General features: G+C 43.0%; 1 protein-coding gene across 2 annotated transcripts; it reads left to right on the top strand.

Moving 5' to 3' along the window:
* The first annotated feature begins 1,344 nt into the window (after positions 1 to 1,344).
* Positions 1,345 to 20,820, top strand: LOC112968554 (lysosome-associated membrane glycoprotein 3-like). 2 transcript variants are annotated; one of them, XM_026070986.1, is made up of 7 exons: positions 1,345 to 1,508; positions 6,150 to 6,937; positions 7,933 to 8,055; positions 11,758 to 11,815; positions 12,562 to 12,729; positions 16,101 to 16,261; positions 18,900 to 20,820. In XM_026070986.1, exons 1-6 carry the CDS (start codon positions 1,463 to 1,465, stop codon positions 16,238 to 16,240), a joined length of 1,323 nt encoding a protein of 440 aa, XP_025926771.1. In that variant the 5' UTR covers positions 1,345 to 1,462; the 3' UTR covers positions 16,241 to 16,261; positions 18,900 to 20,820. The 2 variants fall into 2 exon arrangements, with proteins under 2 accessions (XP_025926771.1, XP_025926770.1); XM_026070985.1 differs by having other exon boundaries at positions 16,101 to 20,820.
* The last annotated feature ends 1,512 nt before the right edge of the window (positions 20,821 to 22,332 follow it).

The following is a 22,332-nucleotide window of genomic DNA, read 5'->3' as shown; positions in this document are numbered from 1 at the left end:
TGTTCCCGTCTGCATGTGTTTAGTCCATCAGTAGGCTCCAGGGCAGCTGCTGGACAAGTGTTTCTCTCTCTGCCGGAGAGGAGGATTTTTGCTCTGCTTTGCATTTTCCAGGACTGACTTTACTCCTGACCAGCACTGACCCTCTGAGAAAGCTCTGGGACCATTCCCAGCTCCTGCAAAGATTGTGAAAACATGTTCACACCCGCTAGAAGGAGGATGCATTGCTGTAAACTCCAGCTTTCTCTCTGACTCCACCTAGAGTGAACTGGATGGACACTGGGTGACAGTGTGACATGCAGGACCGAAGCGACCAAAGGATGGATCACCCCTTCCTGCTGTTGGCACTTTGCTGAGCTATGGCAGGAGTCAGTTGCCCCATACACCTGGTATCGTCAGTAGAGAAAGGGAGAGGTACCTCCAAAGGTGCTTTTAGGAAGACTGACCAGCCTCCTTCCATCGGCAGGAGGTGGGACGTTGGGCCTCCTAGGGGAGACAGGAGCTGGAGGGTGAAGGTGGGTCCAACTCTCAGGGCTATTTTGCATTTCACCCTCACGGAGTAGGGAAATGCCCCAGGACAAGCTGGGGGAGGGTGCTGTTTCTGGGGGATGTGTGGCTTGCTTTGTCCCCCTGCAAGGGCCCAGGGCTGGAAATCCAGCCCTGCAGATGGGCAGGCGGTACGCTCTCCCAGTCCAGCCTTCTGGCGCGTGGCTACGCGTGCTGGGACCAGCCTACGCTCCCAGCCGGGCTTGGCATGGCTCGCAGGAGGCATTGCAAGGGACGTGAGGGGGTCGTTGCTATTTGCCTGGGAGCGTGTCTGGGCACAACACTGACGTTCAGCCACCTTGGCTGACCGGCCTTGAACAAACTCAGTCCCTGGAGCAGGACTGGATCAGCCAGCAAAGGCTGCTGACAGCCCCCGGGGCACCAGAGCCCTTTTGTGGCTGTGCTCAGCCCTGTCTGGTTTTTGACAGGCTCTCTGCTCGCAGAGGTGGCCAGAGATCACACAGCTCCCACTCTGTGCCTCAATGTAAAGAGTTTAGCCTTAACAAAACCAACTTTTTAAACAGCACGGGAGGAAGTACTGATTTACGGGTCTTAACCTTACACTGGGCTACAGCTGCAGCCTGCACCGAGTTATCAAAACCAGACAGAGGAGCGTTAAGCCTTACGCGGCGTTTCAGAGCTCGCGCCTCCGTTGCAGAGCGAGAGCCTGTCCGCCCGCACGCCAGCCCAGCGGTCCTTTCCATTTTCACTTTCTTTTCTAACCATCATTTTTTCCTTCTGCGGTAGTTTACAGATGAGAAGCATCAGTCTCCCCCCCTCTCTCCACCTCCTTCCCACCCATGTGACCGAGCGCTCCCAGCACCAAGCGAAACTTCTCAATGCCCAGGAAACCTTGGTTTGCTTTCCACCCAGCTCCGCGGTGAGAGGCAACATCTCTTAACCTGCAGCTGTTCCGACCATGGGCAGGAGCGCAGGGCAATACATCTTGCTAACCTTCGCCTGCGGTGAGTCACACCCTCCACCATTTCTACCAGCAAATAAGACAGATTGTGCATGGTTTTGTTTCTTTGCACTCAGGAAAGGATAGCGCCTAACTGGCTGAAAACTTGAGAAACAGTTTTGTTCTTAGCAGTAAGGGTGCTTTTAATAAAGGCCCACTGGTAAGAAGCAAAAAGCAAATATAAATATAGATATGAATATGAATATAAATATAGACTTAAATATAAATATATTTAATTGCAGTTGCTGTAGGCTTGGTCCGATGTTTTTCCTTATATTTTCCTTTGCGCTCACTGACATGAACTCCGATTGTGTGATGGAATTAGCTCAAAATAGTATTAGAAGCAGGCTTTTTTGGTTTTGTGTTTCTTAATAATTAAAAATAATTCCCAGACCAGCAGAACCAACTGGAAGTCTCAAGTGAGACAAGCAGAAGGAAAACTAATGAAAAACTGCTCGAGTCAGTAATTCGTTCGTACTGCGAGATGCGGTGCATGATCAGGAAAGCAAGAACACAGCTAGGGGCTTGGGGAAGGCTGGGGCAGACCAGGGCTTATCTCAAAGGCAACTGACATCAAAGTCGCCGTCAGATCCTTAGCGCGGCTCCGGGAAAATCTGTGCAGCCAGCTTGGTTAAGGATGTGTCCCGGCATGTTAAGTCACCCCTTAACACCTGTAGCAGTACAAAACCTATGAGGTGGGGAAGAACGGAGAGTCGTTTCATCTGTATAATGGCTAAAGGCTTGAGCTCGCCGGTGGTGCGCTAGATTTCTGTGCGGTCTTTTAGCCGTTACCACGCTGGTATCACACAGGCAACAACCCCCTGTACCCCCCCAGCTCTGCTGTGGCAGCGCAGTGAGCAGGGAAACGGCACAGGGACTCGGGAACAAGCAGCTCCAGCAATATCTGCCCTGCTCTCCCGCACCCTGTTCATATCTAATGTCCTCCAACACAGCCCCCAAACGTATGCACAAAAGGAGAGCAAAATTAGGCTGAGAGAAGTAACACGAATAACCCAGTGGTCAGCAAGGGTGCCTTTGGCCAGAAAGAACTTGTTTCCTAGGCTTTTTATCCCTTCTTAATCGTCCTTTTAGTAATTTGTTGTGACATTTTGCTAAAGCTACGAAGTCAAGTCTTTCTGTACAGGTGGGGAATTAAAAATACCAGGAGTTTAAGGGATAAGGGCCTGATGGACTGGAGGCTTAAGAAACTCCTCCTGCGTCCAAGGGCACTATATCGGACAATTCAAAAATCTCTTTGAGCCAAAGCAGCCGGAGTCGGTGAGAATCTTTCCACCGGTTGTGGGAGCTGGGGTGAGTTTTTATGTAACTATTACAAAATGCATCAGAAAACTAAACATGGTTATTTCCTCTGTGCAGCATAAAGCAGAACAAACCGCCAGACTGTTGAGCCATGTGAGTGTATAGTTAGATGTGAAGGGGGGAAAAAAATCCCCGGCAGGAGGTTCTTTCACCCAGCAGCTCCACCGCTGCGAAGGACAAGAAACCTCACAGGCAAATCGGGGCACTGAGCGTTACACGGCAAAGGCTGGAAACGGAGCAGTTACCCCTTTGCTGGCGTGGACTCTCACTCCTGAAATCTGCCCCGTCACCGCAGCACGGAAATGGGGGCTCCAGACCCCGAATAGGGAAGCTGAATTCCTGAGCACTGTCCTAGTACTTTTCTGAAAGTCTCAAGTGTTATACGCACGGAGGCTTGCTGGGCAGAAATGCAGCCCTTGGCATTGGTAGGACACAAATTTGAAGCCGAGGTGAAACGGGGCGATTGCAGCTGCTTTTCCCAGGAAGATGATACGCTGCAGGGAGCACACGTCCCTAGAGCACAAATGTTGTTCATATCAAGTCTTGAGTTGGTCTCACGGAAGAAAAGAGACGGAAAGCAGCAGGACGAGGCAGACGCCATAATTCTGTGTTGCTCTGCAGCCCCTTTTGTCAGCAGAGCCGTGAAAAGGGCTACGGTGGGCGAGCTGCGCACGTAGCCCCTCTGCCAGGCTCTGCTGCTGCCCTGAGCGGCTCTGCTGTGACGCTGAAGGGAGACGTAATGTGGCCTCCCGGGACTCAGACGGAGGGTGGTGAGGCACCCCAGGGGCCAGCTTGCCCCTTGCACAGCAGAGGCACCAAATCACCTCTGACAGCCCCCAGAAGATGAGCCGAGAGCACTGGGCACAGCTGGGCAGCAGTCCTCACCCCTCTCTGGGGGTGGTTTTCTGGGACAAAGCTCACGTGGCCAAACACCTTTTGATAAAAGGGCCCAAACCAACTGGTTTGGCAGCGTGGCAGTGCCCTGACAGAGAGGCCCCCAAACCCTGAGCCCCCGGGGAAAGCCAGGGGAGGCTGGAGGAGAGGTCTGGCAGGCTACCTGGCGAGCACAAGCCACTGGCCACCCCAAAGGCATTCCTGGCTTTACCTCTCAGAAACCCTGTCTGGCTGCAAGTTTTTCTAATGAAAAGTAGTTAGGGTGAGAATTGGCCTTCTGGGCAAAACTGAGGTTTCGTTTAAAAGCTGTGGGCGGTATCCAAATGTTAGTGAAATAATGTTTCTCTCAATGTAAGATTTTATAAACGTTATCAGGACAGTAATCAAAAACCAATTGGTTAACTAAAAACTGAGAAGTACTGACTACATAAGACTTGCATATATTTAAATATGGGTTGTTTCACTATTTGGGGGGCAGGAAAAAAGTGAAATTTTCAGTTTCTCCTTTTTTGTTTTTATCAGGTTGATACACTTAGATGCAACTACCTGTAGCTTGTATATAACAAGCGCTCTGGTTTTCCATTGATCCTGTTGATAAAAGCATACAGAGAAGGAGATAGCTTATCTGCTTTTCAGCTTTGCCAGCAGGTGTGGCAAAATCTAGGCTAAAACTGAAAAAAATGAACTCAAGTATAGTACTAATTATGGCATTTTTAGGTTCCTTCTGATAAAATTCATTATCAAAGGGATCTGTCCTGTCATTTTGTGATTTTTCCATTGTGTTGAGTTATACTTTTGTGACAATGGCTGCAGTTGCAGTGAAATATATTCCTTTCAGAACAGAGATGAAAAACAGGCAAAATTAGGAATATGGAGTATACATCTCCCTTTCTACACTTCTCTATCATAGCAGTCTTTGAGGGATAATTGTGGCGTGTGTTCAGTTCCATACATCTCTTCTCACTCCTTTGTTTTTTATCTTGAATTTAATTTAAAACCAAACAGGTTTTATTATTCTGATTTAGTATATATGCATCGTAAAATGGAGACAACTTGTGAACTCAGCTATTGTTGCAGATATTTGTTCATGCTGAACAAAAATAAATAAATAAATAGAAAGAAGATGAGCTTGTGAGATTCCAGCCCCATCCACTCTGAAGGTGCTTCTGGCCTTGATTCGTCCTAAAATCTGAATCTCGGCAACCTGCCTGCCACAAAACTTTGCTACTGATTCATGAAAAACTTCCTTGAGAGAACCAACTTAGAATAAACTTCGCAGCCAATATGTTGAACAGCCACACACACTGTGAAGCCATACTGCTAGGAACATAAATTGTCTTGGGCTTTTGGGTCCCTTCTGTCTCCAAACTGGAGAACTCATTTCTGTCCTCCAGCTAATCTAGACAGTAAAACATTTAACTACATCTTAAGCTTCATGCACATCAAGGAACACACATATGTTAGTGATTTATGATTTCTTTTAGCTTGACTTTGTTTTTACAGTGTCTTGTTACATACTCACAATCAAAGACATGCGAAAGAGTTGTGACCTTTATCTGTTTTACAATGTAGTTTTTCTTTTTTTTTTTTTTCACTTGGTTATTCACATTTAGGAGCCAGATGTTTTCTTTTGTCCTCAATTCTGCAAGGGACACATTTCTGTAAATGTTACAAGATGGAAGTGCTATTTTTAGATGTGGCCCGAAAAGCTAGTGAATTTTGTACCCTGAAATTTGTTTCTCCTTACTGAAAGAGCATCACTAAAGGGCCTGGTCTTTCCTGGTTTGGAGCACCCCTTTGGGTATCTCCCGAGGGGAAGAACTTGAGAGTTCAAGCTGGTGTGGCTACAACAACCCCATAGATAAAAATCTGGAATCTCCCAGTCTCCCAGACTGTTCTGAATCATTGCAAGACTGTTACATTGCCTCACTTCCTTCACATACTAAAAGTGTTTCCTTCCCCCATGCTTTATTGGTAAGTAACCAACCACCCCTTCATCTGTTACACCCAAGTTTGCACTGCTTCTTCATCAGACCTTGCTAATTTGCCTACAGCAGATCTCACTATACTACTGCCAGCTAGGGAACCCCTGTGCTGTGTGGGGAGTGTGCAAGATCTGCTCACACCTGCTGCGCCCTCTGCTCGCTCACTGCTTCTTCAGCAGTAAAACCAGCGCGCTGGGAACCAGGAGTCAATGTGTGTCAACAGGAGCCTGCCTACTCGGAGGTGTGAAGATTAGGGGAGTGGCGAAAAGTTAAGGACTGTCCCACAGCATGTCTGCTTGCACTCTCCTGTTATGACCAGAGCCAAAGGAAAACTAAAATCTTATCACCCATCTGATAACAAAATCAGTGTGGTTTTGTTGTGGGTATCAACAGAAATTTTAAACAGTGAAGGTTATTAGACTACTGACCCATTTATTTCTTTGCAGCATTTTCCTCTTGCTGTGCTGAAGTGACACAGGGGGTCAAAATGTCTCCACAAACCACATCCTTCCACCATACAGCTACTTCTGCTCAGCCACCTTCCCCTTATCATTCTGCACCCCACAGAGGCACCACATTTCATTTGAACAGCACAAGCTCTCTTAAAACGACACCCATAAGCCATAGAACAACTGGGCAGACAACAGGCCAGTCTCCGGTCACAGCACCAACCCCTCACACAACAGCCCAGGCAGGAGCAACCACCACACAAGCGACCAGCCAGACAGCTCCAACGGTATTAACCACGACAGCAGCAGAGAACACAACGGCAGCTGGTCACTCTACAATTCGTGCAAGAGAAACAGATACACCTGCAGTGAAGTACACAACCGTACACCTTACATCCCCAACCAACCAAACCATGACAAATGCGAGCGTAGCAACTAAAGCAGCAGCTACAAACACAACTGGAAAGCCTACACAGCCAAACAACCAAACGGCAACCACTTCCATAACTACTACAGCCACCACCAAGACTACGGTAAAGCCCACCACAAGGTCAGCTAATCAAACGTCAGCTCCTAAAACTCCAACAACCACAGCCATGACCAACACGACAACTGTTCATCCAGGGAAACAAACAACCATCCCATCTACTACAATGATGGTGAGACCCACTCTCTCACCCCAGCCTTCTCCCATCCCCACTGGCACATACACTGTTCGCAACGGAAGCATGACCTGCATCAGAGCAGTGATGGGTTTGCAACTGATGGTTCAAAATACCCAGAAGGTGAGGTTACAACACTACAAAGCTGAGCCTTGCAATAACTGTTCTTTCATTAACCATACTTTATTCTGCTCCTTTTAAAGCAATTTCCAGAAGTTAGCTTGTACCACAAAAATGAGTTGTTTGCTACCAGTCTCAGGCCTTTTTTATGCCACAGAATCTCGGCTGCTGTACTTTGGCTTGTATAACGATGGCCGTGGGACGTACAGGTGCTTTTTTATTTCAGCAGCGTAGCTGAAATACCTCTTGAGCCATCCTCATTATAAATCCAGATGTTCTTGCTTGGAGTATGAATATTTCTTAAATGGGTTGGGTATCTAATGCTGACGAAAGCAATTCACATTTCTCACACTGTCCAAAGCCAGGCAGGGAGTGTTATTCCCAACCTCACCAGACCACAGAGAGACTTTTATTATACAGTTAAGGTGCACATGAGTTTAGACTGGAGGAGTGAACTGTGTATCCAGATCCTCAAAGGTCTCCTTTCAGACTAGAACATGGGTTGGCAGATGCTAGAGACAAACTGCAGTCTATAATGCGGAGACCAGGGTAATATGAGGAGCAACAAATCACACCAAGACTGCAATGTCGCAGCAGCCAAAGCCAATCTACGCACTGCCTGCTTCTGTCTTGATTTTTCCTCTGCCTTCAGGCACATGTTCCCACTGCTCCCTCTTTTTAAACTATCACTGGTGCTCATCTGACCCTGCTCTGAATCATTTCAGTTCACTAAATGAGCAGAAAGCTGTTCTCTTCTGCCAGCTTAATACACTGAAACAGCTCAGTGCTGTGTCAGACAAGCACTGGTGCCAGTTTAAGAGAGGGGAATGACCCTGGCAGCCAGCAATTACGTAGTGCCAGAGCCACCAGCCATCGGCCTGTTCTTTCAACCACACAGAGTCTGTCTTAAAAAAAGCTGTTAAAGTCTGTGTGTTTCTTATTGAGCTTTCCCCCCTCCTCTTCATAAGCAGCCCTGCAATGTCTTTTTCTCTCCACAGAAGCAGATGGAGTGCATGAACATCAATCCCAACATGACACGAACATCTGGAAGCTGTGGGACACTGCAGTCTGCTCTGAACATAACTTTCAATGGAGGGTTTATAAACTTTGTCTTTGTAAAGGTAATTGGTGCATTTAGAGGGAAGGAGTGTTTAGATTTGGGGAACTGGAGCTCAGGCTGCTTCTGATCCATTCCCAGTGAACACAGTGATATGCTGTCTGCTGCAAGAAAAGACATTTCATCTATCGCTATGATAGTTTTACACACAGATATGAGGTATTATTATTCCTACCCTTTCCAAGGAACTAGAATCATAGCACCATGGAATAATTTAGGTTGGGAGAGACCTTTGGAGGTCATCTGGTCCAACCCCTGCTCAAAGCAGGACTAACTTCAAAGTTAAATCAGGTCTTGTCTCCTAAATGTTGAATTTTGAAAGGTTCTTATGTTTAATCAAGGGTAAGTAAAGTGCCTTGAAATCCTTTGACAGAAAGTGCTAAGGAAGAGCAGAATTACAGCTACCAATCAAGCTACACAAAGTCTATAAATAGCCCCCACAAAAAATCTGGATCTCATTTTTATATAAGTAAAAATGGAGTGGGAGAGAAGGCTAGGTCTGCCATTTGAATTGGAGTGGGATAAAGAGAGTGAGTTTGGCAGTCTGGAGAACCTGCTCAGGAACAAGGTGTGTGTGCTGACAATTCTGACTCATGCTCTCAAGTTGCTGTTACGAAATTGTGTCTCAGGGACTACCCAAATGAACATGAAGTTAGTAATTTGCTCCCCATAAATGCCAAGTAATACAGTTCTGCCAGGCAAAAACTAGACTTAGTTGTTAAATCTGAAGGACAGTCTGTGCAGGTGGAAGTGCTTAGGAGCCACAGCCAGCCCACAGCTGAGGGAAGTGGTTCACCTAATTTCTGAGTGGAAAAACTCAAACAGTTGAACAACAGCAAAACTGATGGTAAGTATCCGTAAAACGCACCGGACCAGGGAGACTCATAAATACACACAGAAACTTGGGCAAGAGAGAGGCTTGTACTTTCACAGTGGGAAAAGGATTTTTCTTTTTGATGTTGTGTCTGTCGATACCACATTCCCTGCTGGGACTGCAATGCATGTGGACTAGGCTTTAACATAAGCTGTGGTGGGTATCGCTGATATTATAACCACAAGAGAAAGTTGCAGAGATTGCAACCACACTCTGCCTCCCTCAGGCATTTAGACTATTCACACATTTTGGGAGGCAGCATGCAGTACCATTCGTCTAGAGGCTAACAAGGTCTGGGTGGTTGATTCCAGCCAGGCTAAAGAAAGAAGTTAGTACCGTGTATAAAGTCATTAAGGGGCAGTGAGATAAGGGGTGGAAGCAACATGACAGTGCTCGGATCCCATCAAGTTCTGACAGAGTGTAACATGAATTAAGGCCATATCCTGGAACTCTGAAGAGGTTTAGAGCTACATCTGACCATCACTGCTGGTCTATGTCTTTCAGCTACTCAAGCCAAAATGGCAATCTTACAGCCTGGTTCCAAGCTCTTCCAGAAAAGGAAACCCCTGTGTTTCCCCCACTGGTCATGGAAAGGGCATGGCAAACTGGAACCCAATTAGTGACAATTAAGGAAAATACAAGTGGTTAATCAGTCATCATTCACAGTTCAAATGGGGGGCATCAGGTCCTCAGATGGCATAATTTGACATATTTCCATAGAAAGTCCTAGAGGCAGCAGCAAATTATACCTCACCTGAATGTTTGGTCATTAATGCTTAAGCAGATAATAGATTTCAATCTCATTTGCAGTTTATGGCAGAAAGATTTCTAAAAGCTACAGAGGAAAAGAGAGGTAAAAAAATCAAGGAGCTGTTTTAAAACAAAGGATTGGTTCAGACTGTGAGTGTTTGCTTTAAATGTATGCTTCTCACAAGAGTAGCGTTTTCTGTTACAAGGATACTTAGAAACTAAGTCTGGTGATTCAAGTACCCATAAAAGTACCAGCTCCTAGCAGTGCTAAAGAGAGTGATGGGAATCTTTAGGAGGTACTTGACCTCTCTTGCCCTGAAAAAGGTGGCTATTGGCACAGCATTAGACAATCTGCCCTTCACTTAAAGATAAGCTTCATGAGAATATCAGGGCTCGGCTTAAGACTTCTTTGAAATATGAGTTAATAAGAAATCTGTTTGCTGCTGTTTCTGATGTGTGTAGCCCTCACAGCCTCTCCAACTTCTATGCTGCTGGCTTTGAACCAGGGGTGCTCCATTAACTCCAGTGTTGACACTTCTCATTTTCATCAGAGAAAGATGAGCTGGATCAGGCCCCAGGCCTGCAGTGCCGCAGGCGGGTACCAGGGTGTGTGCCTGGTTCAGCGAGCTCACTTCCAGGTGCCTTTTGCAAAGAACTTGAAAAGAGGAAGTTTTGTAACCAACCCACATTATGTGAAGTAGGAACAGGTGTTTTCCCCAAGCAAAGTGATTAACTGTGCCCAAACTGCCAAAAAACGGTAGTATTTGACCTATTTGGCTTAAGGATTGTGCTGAGGCCTTATTTTCTGGTGTATTTCTTTTTTAAACTTCTTTCCTCTCTTTGAGTTGGTATTTCACAACTTTTCTATCAAGCCCAATCAATTCTACCAGCTTTAAAACTCTCCTGCATGATATTAAAAATGGGTACACAGGAGACATTCATGTCAGCTGTCATTTATCCACTGACTACACTCCCCAGTCCCTGTGTGTTCATAGCTGGAATTAGAATTAACAGTAGGGCTGCTGCATAAAGACTCACATTATAACCCCAACATCGCTGCCTGGAAAAGCCTTTAAGGTTGGCTCTCCCTTCGTGACAGTCCTGGGAGGACAGCAATCAGATTGCACCAGGGTTTTACAGCATATGCAGGCAAGATAATGGAAATTTTGCTCTGTGCTGTTGTTATACCAGATGTTTTCCAAGTGAGCAGCCTGTAGACATATGAAACAAAGCCAGCCAGCACTGATGGTGCCAGCAGTGTGGAACTAAGTTATTTCTCCCCTATACAGAAACACCCAGGTTGCTGATTCCTCATTTGCAGTGATTGCTGTTGGTAGACAAAATAGAAAATGAGCGGTATCAGCATGGAAAGATGAACTCTCAGCTTGCTGCTGACTTCTCCCAGTTCAAAATGATGATAAACACAGAAGAAGAGGCCAGATCACTGCTGCTTTTTGTAGTCGGTGACTTACAGATGTTGCTCATGCGAAGAATGCCTAGGCATAAACTGCACTGCAGTGCAGAGAGTCCTAAGTACTTTTAAAGACATCAGCTTAGGTACTGCAAGCAGTCAGACCTCAGGTCAGCATTGATAAATTCAGTACAAGATTACTAATGAGAGCACTATAGGGACTTTCATAGCAGACAGGTCAATAAAAATAAAATGGCCTTATCACATACCAGTTAATTTGTGCAATGTATAATATTTGCTTAACTCCCTCCTACTTTAGGTTACTGCAAGTATCACAGAAATGTCCAGCTTGAACGGTGTACAGTGTGTGCAAAGCACACCTGTGCGGTCCAGTCAAACAGACCTGAGCAGGACTGGTGATGTACACGATATGGCTGCATTACACCAGCTGTAAGATGTTAGATGGAATGATGTAAATCTGATAGATGGAATGATTTAAAAAAGGGGAAAAAAGCAATGCATTCAAAAGATTTGGTTGTTGGTTCTCGAAGGTGATGCTTTAAAAAGCGTTTCTTCTGAGAACCTCTTTGTGACCATTTTGCTGTGGTGAACTGTTTTTTTTTCACAAATACAAGGATGAAGCAGGAATAAAAATAAATCTTCTTTTGCAGAAAGCACGAACATACTATGTCAGTACAATTGAGGCCAGTTTACAGTTATCTTCTGGAGGTCAGTGATTTTACATTTAATCTTCCTGGTGTTAATTTCATATCAACCTATTCTTATTATGGGATTTCTTTTTCTTACTTTCAGTGTTCTATAGACTGTTTCACTCTGATAGGCTTTCATATTTTTAAAACATTGAATTTTTCAAATTATGTATTTTATCAACATGCCATTCACCCAGCTTTCAAAGGAGGATATGTGTCCAGGGCCCAGGCTACAAGATCTTTTCGTGCTCCAGCTATCTTCTGCTGCTAGAAACAAAACTTGAGCCAAATTTTTCATGAAGTTCTCTGACACTGAAACATGTTTAAAAACATGTTTAATATGTAAAGCAACAAGGGCCAGAAATGTCAAATTCCCATGACAGAGATCGTATCTCTGTTTCAGCTAGAATTAGCGGTGCTGGAGACCTAAGACAAGTGTCCGTTCTTGTGAGAAACCTAACCCACCCTTGCAGACTCAGATTGTTAAAATATGATTTGAAGAAGCACCTTACCTTTTTTCCGCTTTTTCAGACCCAACCTTCAAGCTCTGCTAACTTGCCCATCAGTAATTAAAACAATTATTTATACATAGGAGAAATGTAACTGATACATTATGGGGAAAATTATCCATACTTTAGTTACAACTATTACTGCTATTCTGCCAAAGTACTCGGGAATCCTCTGTTTTATCTCAGAAAGATTTTGGTTTCAACAGAGTTAGTGTGGATTCCTGTTTGTTATTATCCCTGTTTTTATGGCCTCCAGGTATGATCTACTACGCAGCCATACATGAGCAGCTGTTTACAACAAAGCTGGGGAATTCCTTTAAATGTGCCAGCAAGCAAATCTTTGGCTTGGAGAAGAGCTTCCAGCTACTCACTGTTAATATGCAGCTGCAGGCCTTTGATATTGTTGGTAACCAGTTTGGAAAAGGTAAGTAGAAAGGATACCTTGTCCGCCCTTCTGAGATCTAAATGTCAGCACTCTGGTAGCCTAAGGGATCTCCATCTGCTCGACTATCAAGATGTACATGTGGTGATCTTATTACACTTAAGGAATGATGATGCACCATCACAACTTTTTAACTATCAAAAACTATCAGCTGCCTGCTGCTGTATTCTCATCCTTTTCCAGTCTTTTTTAACACGGTGCTAATAGCTATGAAACATGGAAGAGTATCTTTCCCTCCTGCATTAAATACCTTCTTTTTCACCTTCTCATTAAAAATGTGAAGCTCTGCCACCACCATTTTATTCCTCCCCTCCCAGAGCAAGTGGAGGTGTGTTCCCCACCATCACATTGGCTTCCTCCGACACATAATATGTACAACTTGATTCAAGGTCTCTGTTCTCAGTGCAGTCAGATCTTAGCTATTTTAAAAAGTTCTTGATACCCACAACATCCCACAGCTGTAGCAGCAAAACTGCCAACTAATAAGGAATACTTGTGAATGCAGGATGATACTTGCAGAGCAGCTGGGTCTAGGCATGATAAAATGTATTCCTGAGGAGGAGCATGACTGGCATGCTCCCTAGTTTCAGAATTAAATGCAGTGCTCATCCCTGCAATTTGTCTTCCCTTGAGTACAGATCCACAAAGGCAGCCATGTAGCTTAGTACTATTTGCTGGGAACACAAAAACAGACCAGTACCTACTCTTCTGGTCCCTGGATTGCCCAGACTGGGAGAACGTATTGGGGCTTACCACAGCTTCTTCCCTACACTCAACCCTGGGTTTCCTTCCACAGAAGACTGAGGCATTGTCATCTCTGTCTGTCATCCAGCTATGCAACCAGGACCAGGCCAGGACGTAGTCAGGGACTACTGGGTGCACTGGGAAATTCCCATGTCCCACATTATCAACGCTCCCACAGTTTACTGCCTTATTTCTTAAGAGGTGCTCGAAAGATCCTACTCAAAGCACAGAGGTGAACTAGATGGTCCCCTGAGGTCTCAGTCTTCTTTTATTAGTTCAACATTTAGACTGCTTTTCTCATTCTAAAAGAGCATAATGGGAAACTACATCCTGAGTTTTTTAATATTCTATTCTTGGAAGGTTTTTTTACAAACTTTTCCTAAAGTTCTTAAAATCCACACTGAAAATCCAATCTATGCCCTTATTCTCACAAAGATTTTTTCATATGATAAAATTGAGCTGGTACAGCTCATAGGATCTCACCTGGGCCCACGTTTCCATTTGAATTGGTACAATAAATGAGTTCAGATCTGGCTTTTGTTATGGCCTCACCTTTAGCAGAGACAGAGCTTAGAAAGACTGTCTATCTCTTCAAGGTCAGGCTAGTGTCTGCTAATCAATACCATATTCAAAATTAAATTAGTTTTGCTCTTAACCAAAGGACTGAGAAAGCAGCTACCACTTCTGCAAGAATTTCCCAATGGCCATGAAACAGTTATGAAAGTGTTATGCACATCTGTTGCATACGCAGATTTTGAAAGACAAAATCCCCAGTGAAGGAATGGCTCTGTAATATAAGCACATCACTGGCCTCCTCCCCTCAGGTTTCTTGAGACGTAGTTTCACTTCTGTTGCTCCGGATTTGCTTATCTTTAAAAGGGGAAGAAAAAGAAAAACACCAGTGATGATGATTGGTTTCAAGTTCCTTACAGTCTTGTATAGACTTCAGCAGAATTGTATCAATAAAGAATGGCCTGTTTGAGTCTGGAAAGCTGCAAAAGTGTCTTCTGAATTGCATTTCATTATATGAGAACCAATTCCTTGAGTTCATAGCCTAAGGTTGCATTAAAGCAAAACTGACAATTCAAGTTCTTCTAGCTTTTGCAATATTCAAATGCAAGTACTTTTCAGCTCAATTCTTTAACAACAGCTTACTTTTACCAAACTAAGCCTTTAAAACGCAGCATCTAGCAGAATGCTATTTGTGTCAGTGCATCACAATAAATCAGGCCAAAGCAGCTGGATCAAAAGAGAAGAGGATCTGATGTTGGGGAGAGCAGTGTGGAAGCTCTGGAGTTATGATATGATGTCATGGACACCAGATGTTCCCCAGGCCAACCACCATGGTTGCTGTAAAGATTCCCATCTGTGGAAGGCCCAAGCTGAGCTACAGTCTGTCCCAGCATAGTCACCAGAATTAGACACTAACAACAGAGGCTTTTGTCTTAGAGAGCTGTCAAAATCTGCCTTGGAATATGCACAGGGAATGGAAGGGGTGGGGGAGAGTCGGATCTCTCTCATACCCTGGATATAAACTGGATTCACTGCTGAGCTGGGATACACTTTGGAATTCAGCTGATGAAACTACCCTACTCAGGACAGTTTGCTACTCAGATGCCACTCAAAGCATCACGTTAGAGGTCTTTCTTTCCCTGGAGCCCAAGGGAAGACCATTCCTATAAACCAGGTGGAGGAGGTAGGTCTGAACCAGTCCTGGGATAATGTATTAGTGACCAGTCAGAGACCTTGCCCTCACTTCCAAGCTACACCTGATGCATTGTGAATTTAAGACTGGTCCTGCCATTGCTACCTGGGTAAATATTCCATTTATGCCAGTGATCCAAATGGTGCGCTCTCTCCGTAGGCAAGGCACCTGTTTAACCCAATCTGGAAGTTCATTTATAAATTCGTGAGTTTACATTTAGTCAGAAGATGACTTGAAGATTGGTTTGGTTTTTTTTGGAAACCTCGCTGAGGCCATCATGCATACAATAAAATTACATGAGTACTATTAAATCAACTCACTGGACTGAGCCAAGGCTTCTGTCTTCCTAACCTCTTAATGTTCCAAATCAGCAACAATTACCCACATATATTCTGAATTAAACAGGGAGAGGAATTGGAATTTGTTTTTTCTTAGGAAATATTGACTTAACCGTGAACCTTGCTGTGCTAATGATGTGTTAGGCTATGGGCTCCCTTCTCTGGCCTGATCCTTTTTACTAGGCAGAAGCAATTAGATACCACATAGCAGCATGTTTTGTCCATGCAGGAAGTGTCTTGTTAATTTTTAGACTTTTACTTTGTAGTGTGATGCTCCACATCTGCTATGAGCAAGAAAGCCTCCTACTGTGTAAGTACAGGTGTTGATGGACGTGAAAGAGCAGAGAAATTCTCTAGTGAAGCATGTAGCTATTTCCAAATAGGCAAGTATTGTTTTCTTGAGATAGGATTCATCACAGGTAAAAACATATTAAGCACAGTCCAGGAAGAAGAAGGGTTTTGAGAACTTCTGGTTTGTATTTGCTAACTTGTCTAGAATATGGATGAATAGTCTAGAAGAATAGTGTTCTGCTATAACAAATTCTCTGATCTCATTTTTTTTGCAGAAGAAGAATGTTTTCTTGATAGAAACAGCAAAGCAGTCCCCACCGCAGTAAGCCTGAGTATCTTGGGATTATTTGTCATTGTGCTTGTCACATTTGTGATTTCCAGAAGAAAGCCACAGAGAGGATATGAACGCATCTGAGTTGTCTTTGTACTTCCAAATGTGCGTAGCAAGTAGAGAAGTCGCAAGAAATTTTGCCTCTACCTAGCAATCTAACGGCCTTGAAGCCATGTTTTTAAATGGGATGATACCATGTGTTTAAAGCTAATGCATATTTCTGAAAGTGATTTCTTTAAGGTGGGAAGGAGAGTACTTGCACCATCTACTTTAGGCTGTACTTAACTTCTTATTTAGATGTAGTTCAGAGGACCAAAGTTAGGAGCCTAAATTCCTCATACTACCAATAAAGGAGGCAATTCAGACTACCTAAGTTAGATGCCTAAAAATAGCCTAAAGCAGATAGCATGACTATCCCCCATAAAATCCATCAGTTTTCTTAAAGATGGTATTCAGACTTATGAAAATAGATGAGTCCAGTAATATGACTTTCAAGTGAATAAAACAGAGGTCTACAGCTACAGACAACCCTGTTAAGTCAGAGCTCAGTGGTAGCCTTGTGGGAGCACTGTGTATGCTAAAGTCTCAGGACAAGTATGAGTATGATTTCCATTCATAAGAAAGTTATCGCCAATCCTGTAAATACCAAGGTTAAGTTTAGTAAGTAACTGTTATTTCATACTAAGGCCATTGGAGGGACACAGTGGTGATATGTGACTCTCACTCCAGAGGCAGTATTCTTAGAAAATTTTCTAGTTTCCATTGACTCTGTATTCAAACGGGATACGATGACCCAACTGGGGTCATATGGGGTCTGTGCCAAAGTTACTACCCATCATTGTTTGTTTCAGTCCCGCTGCAAAGATGTCTGAACTTCTTGCCAATAATTCTTGAACTGCAGCCTCTTAAATTGTGCATGAGAGCAATCTGACATTGGTAGGAGTTCATCTTGTAGTGTCATGCTGTAAACTGCATAATTTAGGAGCTGACTGACAGGCTGCTCAGATGTTTGTGCAGCAGAACCAGGAAGGCATTTGGAAGCAGTAACTCCATCTGCCTCAGCAAGCCCAGCCATCCCCACTTGTCAATCAGAGCACAGCATCCTTTTGCCACGTTTGCTGCACAGTGAGGAGAAAGGTAACATGAGGGTCTGAACGCACTGCAACACATGGGCTGGTGTGAAGCATGCTAATAGGATAGATGGAGACTGGGGTGAATTTGCTTGATTAACTCAAGGAGCTTAATATTTAGGGGTCTTGTAAGAGTTCCTCCACTTCCTATTCAGACTCAGACCTGTTACAGTGACTGCCACTGAACTCAACACCTGTCACTCTACCGAAATAACAGTACTGTGATCTCCTAAACTGGGAGGATACCACAGTTACTGAAAATGCCTGGAATTAAGTGGCCACCACTGCTGCAGACCTGCATAAGGTCCTTGAGCAAATGGAGATCCACTAAAGCTGTATGTTCAAGGCTTCTGTGGGAACTAAGAGCTTGCACAGGCCTTGGACAAATTGCCTACCCAAAAGAGAGCTCTGTCCAGCGTGTTTATAACTGAGCAGCTAGATTTTCATATGGAAATAATTTGGAGTTGCTTTAAAGCACACTAATTGTAACACTCTGTAGTCTGTTTCCTGCTAAACAAATGATGAAGGCATGTAAGTAGTAATTGCTTTTCAGATTAAGTTCAGCTGATGTTCTTTGTTACAACAAGGAAAATCTTGCTACAAAAAATTTGCAAAGCTTCATATGCAGAAACATGAGCACACAAACACACACACACGTGCACACACACACACACACACACAAATTTCCATTCACCATAGCAAGCTACATGAAAACAGTAAGAAATTAAATATAAAGACATTCACAAATGAGAAAATAAGATTAAATAAGAGCATGCTTCCCTCCTAGGAGTTAGGGCAATGGCTTAAATTCTACCAATAAAAGTTTTCCCTGGAAAAGGACTGTAGAACAGCACCCAACCATTAAACAAAAGAGAAACTGAAGTGTTTTGCAAATATTCCTTGTTTTCAGTCTAGTCTGGAAATAAATGAAATAGAAATGCTGGAAGATAATTTATTTCCATGAAGTAACAGCACAAACCTGGAGCAATTAGGAGTGCCTATGGAATCACTCTGGATTTTCACCGGGTAAAATTGATGTCCATATTCTGCGAGTTTAATTTGTCTTAAGTATTTTTAAAGGTAGTTTTGATATTTTACTAGTATTTAACCATTTAGAGTTTACTTATTTAAATCAAGAAAGAAAACAAATCCTTCTATTCCATGAATTATTAGAAGATTCTGGTCTGTGTCAAGCAGGAAATATGACTAGATGGTCATGCTGTTTCATAATCGCTATAAGATGTAGCTGTGGAAGTAATTAACGTTTTCCAGAAATGGTCCCTTTGAGTCTGAATGAACCCATAAATAAGAAAGGTAAAAACAATTTTGACTTTCGCACTTGGAAAAACATAAGACAGAACTCAAAACAGCTGTTAGCAAGAGAGGCAGTTGGATATGCTTATAAGGTAAAGTAGCATGAAAAACAACTAACTTTTCAGACTCCTAATACAGATGAAGTAATTTGAATGTTCCAACATTTCAATGATTATTTTGTAAAAGGCTCCAGCAGTGTTAGCTTTACTGAACTTTATCCAGTTTACTTTCACTCTTCTTCCTTTCCCTCCAACAACGGGCAAGTAGCCCACTGACTATAGTTAATTGCCTCCCTCCAGTTCTCAGGGTGATTTTCCTGTTATGGTTCATCTCATGTGAAAACCACATGGTTACCAGGAGATCTGGATGTTGGAAACAAGTTTCTATCTGCAAGAACAGCGGTTCAGAAGAAGTTTGGGGAGTTTTGAGCCTGCTGCTTGTGTCCTTCTAACAAAGCCTTTAGTGCAAAGTAAAATGTCAGTTTCTGTCTATCGGATGAAGAAGTGAAGCTTTGGGTCGTTTTTGAGTTACGTGTTCGTAAAAAGAAGGGGAACAGCTTTAATACTATTCATCTGTTGTTTACAAAGAAGATTCTTAGGCTCTATTAAAGCATTCACCTTTTTTTAACAACATAATAGATAAGGTGTACAGTAGGAAATATATGGAAGAGCTTCCATTCAAAAATGAGCCTATGCATGCAATTCTAATACATGTACGTAATACTAATACAGTAACATTAGTTACTGTCTGAAACTGCTACATGTGGACACATTAATAGCAAACATTTTGTATTGCCTAAAAGGCTCAGCGCAGCACATGATCTTACCTTAAGCCTTTCTGACTAGGGATCAAGACATCTTTCCCTTTCATAAGTAAGTCCTGTTTCACATGTTCATTAGATTATTAAGTTGCATGATCTGTACAGTTTGCTACTTTTATTGAATACAAATATAGCATTTTCCTGTTATGTTCCCTACTGAAAAAACTCTTTAATATTCAGTCTTTTAATATTTGATATCAAGCTGAGGAAAGAAAGCTGTTCCTAATGGCTGATAATTCTGTGTTTAATCTCATGACACCCTCTGGCATTTTTATAGATGATGTAAAGTTAATGTATTTTTTCGCTTTTTTCTCACTAGGATGAATCAAACTGTTGGTACTGAACAATGTTTGAATTCAGGCTTATCTGATTTGTTCTTATGCTTTTTGTTGCTATTACTTGTTTGCTGTTTTTCCGAAGTTGCATATAACCCTTTCTACATGAATAATACTCCAGATTTGCACCAAACAGCGCAGGTAAAGTGCACATGGCATAAACTGATGAGACAATTGCGAGCTCCCATACAGTGATACCAACATGAAGCAAAATGAATCCAGTGGAGTTAATGTATTACACTAGCAAAGGATCCGTTGGAGAATTCCTTACTGCATCAGGAGATCCTGGCCCTTTATGTGCAACTATCCTCTCGCCTGCAGCAAGAGCCTGCATGCCTCCACCTCCTTCCCTGAACACAAAACGCACAAATAGCCCGCAGCAGGAGTGCATGTTAGCATGCCTGCGCAGCAGGAAGCATTGCCTCTGAATCCAATGGTGAGTCAGAATGAGGCAGCCCAGTTGCTCCCTGAGTTGTTCCATGCAGCTTTTTAAGTAGATGCCTATTTTCTGCCAGAAGCTAGCTAGATGTTTGGCTGGCACCTTTTTATCTGATGCAGTTCCCCTGAAGTCCTCCTTTCAGTGGGAAGACTTGATAAGTGTAATAGGTCCGGGTTACTAGATTTTCCTTATTAAATGTCTTGTGTGAGCAATCATTTTGAGCAAAAAGTCCTTAAAGGAGCACCATGAAAAGAAGAGGCTCTTGTGACAAACTACTTGTACCCTAGGTGGGCCATAGTGGTTTTACTGTGGCCAGCAATGCACAGTTTCTCTGCTTTCTGCCAAGTTTATGAAGAAAAAAATTAATTTCTTTCTGTCCATTGTTGCTCTCTGATGGAAAAAATCCAAACTAAAAACCTGCTGTTAAATTCTGGGTGGAAGAGGAGTGAGATTTAGATGAGTTTCTTGAGTATGCAGGTTTGATCGCTTTACTTCTAGCTTGCTATAATATATGGTCATGAAAAAAGACTTTGTTATGAGCAGTAAGATATGCTCTTTATTTTTCTATTATTGGTGTTTCTATAATAAAGAATGTATTTAGTCATTAAAGTATGCATTGCTCTTGAGTGCTCTCTCACCTACTGTTTCAAACACAAGTATAATGTAACAAAGAGGCAGGGTCTCAGGGGGTCTGGACACAAACCAAAAAGCCAGATATGCTTAAATTCTAAGCATAACTGACAATGATTTCTCCCATGGCCTCAGGCAGGTCATCTGACATTTCCATCTTCGTTTCATCTACATTTAAAAAAAAAGTGTATTAAAAATATCATTATGAGGTTTAATGCTAGTCTCCCCACAACTTCCTGAGTATCTGAATTCACTATGTTTTTTTATATAACTAAATCTTTTTTTTCACTTCCTACCAGTCCAGTAAACGCAGAACATAACTCACAGCAGATGTAATGAATGTTTGTTACTTCATGTTTAAACTGTTTTCACAGATAATAATCTTAGGAATTATTATGAAAGTCTTTTGAGGAGAACATATCCTTACAGTGTGCATTTATGGAAACTAGAGGAAAGAAATGCCTTAGAAAATACCATGTAAACTCTAAAATTCCACAGCTTCAATGCTGATCAACAGGAATTCCCCAAAGTATGTGATTTTGCTCTTTGTCACATCAAAAGCACATCAGCCAACTTAAAATATCTTAACTGTGGTACAACCATGTGAGGTAAACTTCTCAATAAAGTCAGGCATGCAGAAGTTCTTCAACTTCAACCTTAAAGGTTTTTGTTGAGAAACCTGAAACAAAATCTGTCTAGATTTTTGCTTGGTTAATAGCTGGAGCCAGACCAAGTTACGAGTGTAGCCTCCTGTAATGCCTCTAAGGCCATTTTGGAAGGTTGTATGATAGAGCTGAGCTGACTAGGAAAGAGAAGGAGGGCAGACAGGTGGGTGAACAGGATGCTACTTTCTCTGCAGTGGGCAAGATAAGGCTCTGAAATGGCTGGATGAATCCAACATGTCCTGTTTTTTGTGACTAAAGAGGCAAAGATTGTCAGAATCAATTTAAAGAAAATAATGAGAGTGTGAGGAGAAAGATTTCTAGGGAGTTAACACTCACTGGTAAACTGACAAGAGACTCAGAGAATACATGAATTTGCAAAGCACAACCTGAGCTCACCTCTCCACCACTGATGATAAGAAAGATCTGAAATACACTTATATCTGCACTGTCCTCCCCAGGGTGACCAGAACAAGAGGTCCAGGGGCTGTTTCACATAGGGAATGCACATGTATTTAGTGAGAGATATGCATGGATTAATACCTAGTGATATCATGAAAACTAAGTCCATGTATATAGCAAGAGACATACTTCAGCTTAAATATTTATAAGTGAAGGGAGCTAATGAACTTTAAACAGGTCCTTTCCTTTCTTACAAACAGGTTCATGGCTGTGGTCATTGCATGCCAATAATGCAGAGGTATGCAAGTCTGAAGTTTGTGGGCCACAGCAATGCTCACACTTTTAGCATCAGGGCTTTCCCAGCTAGCCACAAAATGTCAAATAACCTGCATTTCCCCTTTCCTGCAAGCACTACAGCCCACGTTTCCAGACCCCAAGTGTTTT

Source organism: Apteryx rowi, unplaced genomic scaffold (assembly GCF_003343035.1).
Source record: "Apteryx rowi isolate R43461 unplaced genomic scaffold, aptRow1 scaffold_32, whole genome shotgun sequence".
Taxonomy (NCBI): domain Eukaryota; kingdom Metazoa; phylum Chordata; class Aves; order Apterygiformes; family Apterygidae; genus Apteryx; species Apteryx rowi.
The sequence above is the reverse complement of the archived record's forward strand: the minus strand, read 5'-3'. Positions and strand labels throughout refer to the sequence as shown.